Source organism: Hyla sarda, chromosome 8 (genome assembly GCF_029499605.1).
Source record: "Hyla sarda isolate aHylSar1 chromosome 8, aHylSar1.hap1, whole genome shotgun sequence".
In the NCBI taxonomy this organism is placed as follows: domain Eukaryota; kingdom Metazoa; phylum Chordata; class Amphibia; order Anura; family Hylidae; genus Hyla; species Hyla sarda.
The window spans coordinates 22489556-22496863 of record NC_079196.1 but is presented as its reverse complement, the minus strand read 5'-3'; the positions used below and the strand labels follow the sequence as shown (position 1 = coordinate 22496863).

The window sequence follows — 7308 nt, the reverse complement described above, 5'->3', positions numbered from 1 at the left end:
ATCCCATTGGAGGCCGTTACGACCGGGCGAAGTCCCTGAAACAAAATGTAAACTTGTCCGCTCCGATCATGTCGAGATTTGACCTTTTCTTCATCCTGGTCGACGAATGTAACGAGGTAACAAATCCTGTGTCTGCATTCAGTACTGCGTCATGTATTTGGAGTTGTACAGTTATAGGGGGCACTCACCTCACCATGTTTACATCCGTCTCATTCAGTGTTTTCCAACCAGTGTGCCTTCAGCTGTTGAGAAAACTACAACTCCCAGCATGCCTGGACAGCCAAAGGCATGCTGGGAGTTGTAGTCTTGCAAAAGCTGGAGGCACACTGGTTGGGAAACACTGGAAAGAATGGTATATCTGGACGTATCCAACTTCTATTGACCAATCACATCCAACACATGCACGCGTTTCGGTCCATTTACAATTTCATCGTTTTATTTTTTTTTATTTTTTATTTTTTTTCGGATGGAAAATTACTGTTGACCAAGATTTTTTTAACCCGATTTAAAAAAAAACTGATTTAAATCATATCTGTACTTATTTTTTTATTTATTTATTTATTTTATTTTTAAAAACGTGTAAATATTTTTATATATAATTTTATATAATCGTACAGAATGGTATATCTAGATGTATTCATTGACAAAACACATGCACGCTTTTTGGTCTGTTTTTGTTTCGATTGAAAATCGCAGTAAACCACATTTTTACCAGATTCAAAAACGGATTCTAATCATATCAAGTTTTTTATTTTTATTTATTTATACATTTTTTTAAAACATGCACGGTAATCTACAAAGGTCCGAAAATAGATAAAACGGACATAAACGTGTGAAAAACGTACCACCATACACCTGACAGATATATATTTACACAAATCCCATTTTTATTTTCTATCATACGATTTTAAGCCATCCCTATTACCAATACATTGGACGGAAGCAATATTCGCGACGTTAAAGCAACGTCGTCACGCTCATTTCTATAAACGTGTAATATTTTGTCAGGTGACAGATTACGCCATTGCTCGACGTATCGTGGACCTCCACTCCAGGATTGAAGATTCCATCGACAGGGTCTACAGCCTTGATGAAGTCCGCAGATATCTACTCTTTGCTCGTCAGTTCAAACCCAAAGTAAGTTTCACAAGGAATCGCTGGTTATTCTTTATTTTTATATTTTATTTATTTATTTATTTATTAATTATTTTTTATTTTTACATTGATTTTTTTTATTACATTTTTTATTTAAATTTGTTTTAGTTTTCATTTTTTCATTTTTATTAGATTTTTTCATTTATATTTGTGTTTTAATTTAAAAAAAATGTTGTTTTAATTTTTACATTTATTTAAATTTGTTCATTTTTTAATTTCATTTATTTTTATTTAAATTTGTTTTAGTTTTCAATTTAATATTTATTTTTATTTTAAAAATATATATATATTTTTTGTGTACTTGATTTTATTTACCACGTTGTCTTATTCTCATTTACAGATTTCCAAAGACTCTGAGAACTTCATAGTGGAACAGTACAAGCGCTTGCGCCAGAGAGACGGGAGCGGCGTCACCAAATCCGCCTGGAGAATTACCGTGCGACAGCTGGAGAGCATGATCCGCCTGTCGGAGTCGATGGCGAGAATGCACTGCAGCGACGAGGTCAGCCTAGGATTTCAGTGAGATAATCGTCGATCGCGTTACTCCTATAATGTGCGCTAAACGTGTGCGCTTATCCATCCCCAGGTACATCCAAAGCACGTGAAGGAAGCCTTCCGGTTACTGAACAAATCTATCATCCGAGTGGAGACCCCGGATGTCAACTTGGATCAGGATGAAGAAATGGAGGAGGAACCTCAAGAAGTTGTTAATGGTGAGGTCTGGTTCTTGGTTTCTGCAACCATTGACCTGATATCCTGCTGCAGTGTTTCCATATCCAGGGTGCCTCCAGCTGTTGCAAAATTACAACTCCTAGCATGCCCGGACAGCCGAAGGCTGTCCGGGCATGCTAGGAGTTGTAGTTTTGCAACAGCTGGAGGCACCTTGGTTGGGAAACACTTGCCTAATGTCACTTTTACATTTTTTAGGTGATGCCAGAATACCAAATGGTCACGTGAACGGAATTAACGGCCACGCGGAGAGCGAACCTAAGGAGGCGGCACCTAAACCTTCCCTGCGTCTCGGTTTTACGGAATACAAGCGAATCTCCAACCTGCTGGTTCTGCAGCTGAGGAAGACGGAAGGTCGGTATCTCTCTCTTAGATTTTATCCCCTTCCCAAAGGTTACGTTGCGTGTAAGGCAACGTGTACAGCCAGCACAGTGATACGATGGCAGAACCGTTCACAGCCATTTAAAGAAGCACTCCGTAAATTTTTGCTCATATAGTGCAGCACAGGCTACTATTAGAGAATGTAGAGATTCTTGTGTATGCCTAGCGCTTACCTGTCTTAGCTGATGTGGCAGGTATTAGCCTCCATACTGATTGCAATTCCGCCACAGTTATGGATTCCGATATGGCTTTGGGTGTAGTGTTTGATCACTGCACCTTGTCATCTATTTAGGCTGCTGGTACTAGGGATCACCCTGGTAAACTCAATAGACTCGAGTAGGGTGTGGTCCGATCACACTACATGCAGTTTTGTTGTGTTTTGTTTTTACAATTAAAGATGTGTTATTTAGAGATATATTGGCATAAGGTGAAAATGACTTGACTTCTAATCACAGTTGAGGTGTTTTAAGAAAATCTAAAGTCTTTAGTGCATTTTTCCCACATTTTTACTGCATTTTGTCTGTTTTAGCTACTTGATACTGTTATTGGTTCTTGCAATAGTAGTAAAGAATTCCACACAGACTTTCCACAGCAGCAGATTCCCATTGATTTCAATGGGATTCTGCTGCACTGTTCACATGGCAGAATTTCAGAAATTCAGATTCTGGCATTCGCAATAGTCATGTCTATTCATTCTGCAGAGTCCACATGGAAATGCATTGCAGTCTATGAGACTGCGCATCTCTGAGTGGTCCTAGTGCTGACATGTTCTGCTGTCTGCACAGAAATTTTCTGTGCGGATGTTCCACAGTGTGAACATAACCTAAGGCAGCCTTAGACAATCGCCAATCCACCAAGCACCAGGAAAGAACGATAAGTCCACGTTCTTCCACAGTAACCCATTGGCAGCCCGGGATTACAAGCATTGAATGTTTAAAGGCTGTGGTTGCTATTGAACACTGCATTTAACCATTAAAGGGGCACTCTGGTGGAAAACATTTTTATTTTATTTTTAAATTTTTTTTTTTTTTTTTTAAATCAACTGGTGCCAGAAAGTTAAACAGATTTGTAAATTACTTCTATTAAAAAATCTTTACCCTTCCAGTACTTTTTAGCTGCTGTATTCTACAGAGGAAATTCTATACTTTTTGAATTAATTTTTTGTGTTGTCCACAGTGCTCTCTGCTGACACCTCTGTCCGTGTCAGGAACTGTCCAGAGCAGCATAGGTTTGCTATGAGGATTTTCTCCTGCTCTGGACAGTTCCTGATACGGGCATCAGGTGTCGGCAGAGAGCTCTGTGGACAAGACAAAAAAATTCAAAAAGTATGGAAGCATACAGCTGCTAAAAAGTACTGAAAGGATTAAGAGTTTTTAATAGAAGCCATTTACAAATCTGTTTAACTTTCTGGCACCAGTTGATTAAAAAAAAATTTTCCACCGGAGTACCCTTTTAAGTTCTCAAACATCTAGGTATACAAAACAATAAGGTATTTAAAAATAAATAAATAATAATTAGTTATAAAAAATAATAGTTATCCAAAATAGGCTTAGTGGTTAAGAGGTTAATGTTTTGTCTTTGTGCAGACGAGGACGAAGCCACCCAGAAGAGAAGTGATCTCATTAACTGGTACCTAAAGGAGATCGAATCCGAAATTGACTCTGAAGAAGAACTCGTCAACCGCAAGCAAATAATTGAGAAAGTGATTCACCGGCTGGTTCATTACGTGAGTCCTTATAATGCACTAATACACATAAGATGGCTGATAGACTTGTTCCTCCAAACAAGTGGCTCTTCAGGTGTTGCAAAACTGCAACTCCCAGCATGCTCTTGACAAGTTGCACGCTGTCTGGGCATGCTGGGAGTTGTAGTATTTCAAGAGCTGGAGGGCAATCAGTGTACCCAGTCTTTAGCCTTAAAGGGGTGCTGTTCCGAACACTGGAGCCGACGCTGGGAGCTCGTGACGTCATAGCCTCGTACCCTCATGACGTCACGCCCCGCCCCCTCAATGCAAGTCTATGGGAGGGGGCGTGACGGCCGTCACGCCCCCTCCCATAGACTTGCATTGAGGGGGCGGGGCGTGACGTCATGAGGGTACGAGGCTATGACGCCACGAGCTCCCGGCTCCAGTGTTCGGAACAGTTTGTTACAAACGCTGAGCAGCGGAGTACCCTTTTAAGACAGTGGGGGAGATTTATCAAAACCCGTGCACAGGAAAAGCTTCCCATAGCAACCAATCAGATCTCCTCTTTCATTTTTCAGAGGCCTTGTTAAAAATGAAAGAAGAAATCTGGTTGCTATGGGCAACTGGGCATCTTTTTCTCTGCACAGGTTTTGATAAATCCACTGGTTGCATAACGGCTGTCCGGGCATGCTGGAAGTTGTAGTCTTGCAACTGCTGGAGACACGCTGTTTGGAAAACACTGGTCTAGATGTCCCATTCTATACAATTTTTAAGTATAAAATTGCATGGACTAGACCAGTGTTTCCCAACCAGGTTGCCTCCAGTTGTTGCACAACTATGGTGTCCATATTAGGACATCCTCAGGCATCATCCTGAACTCTGTCCTGCCTCAGGCAAAACTCTGTCCTGCCTCAGGCAAAACTCTGTCCTGCCTCAGGCAAAACTCTGTCCTGCCTCAGGCAAAACTCTGTCCTGCCTCAGGCAAAACTCTGTCCTGCCTCAGGCAAAACTCTGTCCTGCCTCAGGCAAAACTCTGGTCTGCAGTGTGTGTGTGCAGAGTTTCCCAACCAGGGTGACTCAAGCTGTTGCAGAACTACAACTCCCAGGTGTGAGGAACGACTGAGTTTTGTCGGAGGGAGGAAGAGGTTGGGGCTGAGGGAGGACCGAGTTTAGTATGATGCCTGAGGATGTCCTAATACGGACACCGTACAAAACTACAACTCCCAGCATGCCCGGACAGCCAAAATGTATTGAGTTTGTTCACACAACCCACTTCCTGGTTTGCTGCATCCCTGTGGAATTCTGCAGGAACATTCTGCACAGACATTCCGCTGCAGCAGAGTCCCATTGATTGTAATAGTGTGCACATGGTGGAATTTCTGCTGTAGATGTGTCTGCCGCCGAAATGTCAATTCTGGCATCTGCCGAAAAGATAGACATTCCTTCTGCAGATTCAGCACGAAAATGCATTGCCGTCTATGAGCCAACACATTTATCGAGCGGTCCTAGTGCCCGCTGAGTCATGCAAATGTGCGGACATTCCGCATGTTTTCAAGTTGTCTGAACCCGGACAAAGGAAGCATTCACACCACGGTTTCATGCGGTGAAATCCGGTGGGAAAATTTCAGAACCCTCTGCTGCCGTATCCCTGCTGTACATGTATTGTTTTTGGTGCAGCCTGAAAAGTGCGATCTGCTGCGGTGCGAATGCATCATTACAAAGTCGTGCTACAGCATGTCCCAGACAGATAACCCGAATATTAGTGTATTATGTAGAAGGGAAGGAGTTTTAGTTTACTTTCTTTTTGTTTCGCTTTTCAGGATCAAATCTTAATAGAACTGACACAGAGCAGCCTGAAAGGCTCAGCGGGGGAGGAGGACGCTGCCAAGGACGAGGACCCCTACTTGGTCGTGAACCCCAACTACATTCTGGAGGACTAATGTTTCATGGACAATCGGGATCTTATTTTCCTTATTAAGACTTAGAACTTTTTATCTTCAGATTTTTTTTTACGTTTGGGTTTCCCTGTTTGGAATGAACGTTATGGTTCCAAGGACGCCTGTAGGATGTTTGTTGTCTGCATTTCAGCGATGGCCGAAGCTCGGAAGAAATCTTGTATATTGGTTTTGCTGCAGCCGTCGTCTTTCATGTATGAACACAGGGAGGGTCCCGAAATTTTATGGTTTACAGGTGAAAGGCCTGTAGTTTGGGTTAAACAGCAGTGCTGTGGAAGGTGTGTTTTTAAGAGGAATTTATTAGAATTTTATAGGGTCACACTGTCCAATATCGGGATTTTTATTTTTTTTTTGGGGGGGGGGGGGGGGTTCTTTTTAAAGGGCTTGCTGGGATTTCACACTGGGGGTCCTTCTTCCAAGACTGCTTCCTATTAGTTTTACAAATAGGCAGAAGCCTCCCCTTTTCTGTGGCACTGGCAGCAGCATGCTGGCTGTGTCTGATGCTGTGGCTTACCACTGTTCACTAAATGGTCGTAACTATGGTGGATACTGCACACAAGGTGCTGCTTAGTGTGGGCCCCCAGCAAACATACGTCGATGGATTATTTTAAAGAGGTATTCCCTTGGGGAGAGGGATTCCGACCAATGGGACCCCCTGTGATCTCTGAAACAGGCCCTGGGGACTTTGTTGTTAATGGACTGGTGATTGATGCCGGCACAAGCTCCATTCGTTTTCTGTGGTAGCTGCTATAAGTAGCTGAGCATTGCACTTGGCTATCTATAGAGGTTGTGTAGACAATGAATGAAGCGGTGGCAAAGGTGTGTGATTCACCGCTCCATTATTCAAAAAGACCTGGGGCTCACGTTCTCCAAGCATAATGTAAAATTATCCACTATCTCATGGCTGGGAGATAAGAAAACATAATTCTGAATACCCCTTTAAAGCTATCAATGTAAAATTCTAGACTGCCCCTTTTAATCCATAGTGGACTGACATGTTACCTTTAATTCTCTTTTGCTTTACTCCGCTTGTAAAATAGTCATTTCATGTTTCATCTTCTGAATTATTGTGTAATTACTTTGTCGTCATTTTTTTATTTTTTTTGAATGTTATCCTGTGCAAGACTCAACGGGTCATTTTATACTGCTTACAATAAATGCTGTAGATGTGTTTTAAGTATATTACAATTTTAATTGTATACAACTAGTTGTCTATTTTTTTTAATTTTTTTTTAGTTCCTCTCTTATTAATCTTTGGGCTATAATGATATATTGCACCACCAAAATGTTTAAAGGGGTTATGCACCATAAGGTGACTTTAGTAGTTACCTGCCAGACAGTAATTGACCAGAGTCCAGCATAACGCTGCTGCTTTCTTTTTGTAAAAATGGGTATTTCCTGTTG

At 41.7% G+C, this 7308-nt stretch overlaps 1 protein-coding gene across 1 annotated transcript in view; it reads left to right on the top strand.

Moving 5' to 3' along the window:
• The window catches only part of MCM6 (minichromosome maintenance complex component 6), a 28133-nt gene extending 21885 nt beyond the window's left edge, over positions 1 to 6248 (top strand). Inside the window, exons 11-17 of the mRNA XM_056533319.1 lie at positions 1 to 116; positions 1009 to 1137; positions 1496 to 1657; positions 1742 to 1868; positions 2083 to 2238; positions 3852 to 3991; positions 5770 to 6248. The exon at positions 1 to 116 is cut by the window's left edge and continues 40 nt beyond it. Of these exons, the coding sequence (XP_056389294.1) occupies positions 1 to 116; positions 1009 to 1137; positions 1496 to 1657; positions 1742 to 1868; positions 2083 to 2238; positions 3852 to 3991; positions 5770 to 5889 (950 nt within the window). The 3' untranslated portion in view covers positions 5890 to 6248. The remainder of the gene's footprint in view (positions 117 to 1008; positions 1138 to 1495; positions 1658 to 1741; positions 1869 to 2082; positions 2239 to 3851; positions 3992 to 5769) is intronic.
• Positions 6249 to 7308: the final 1060 nt, after the last annotated feature.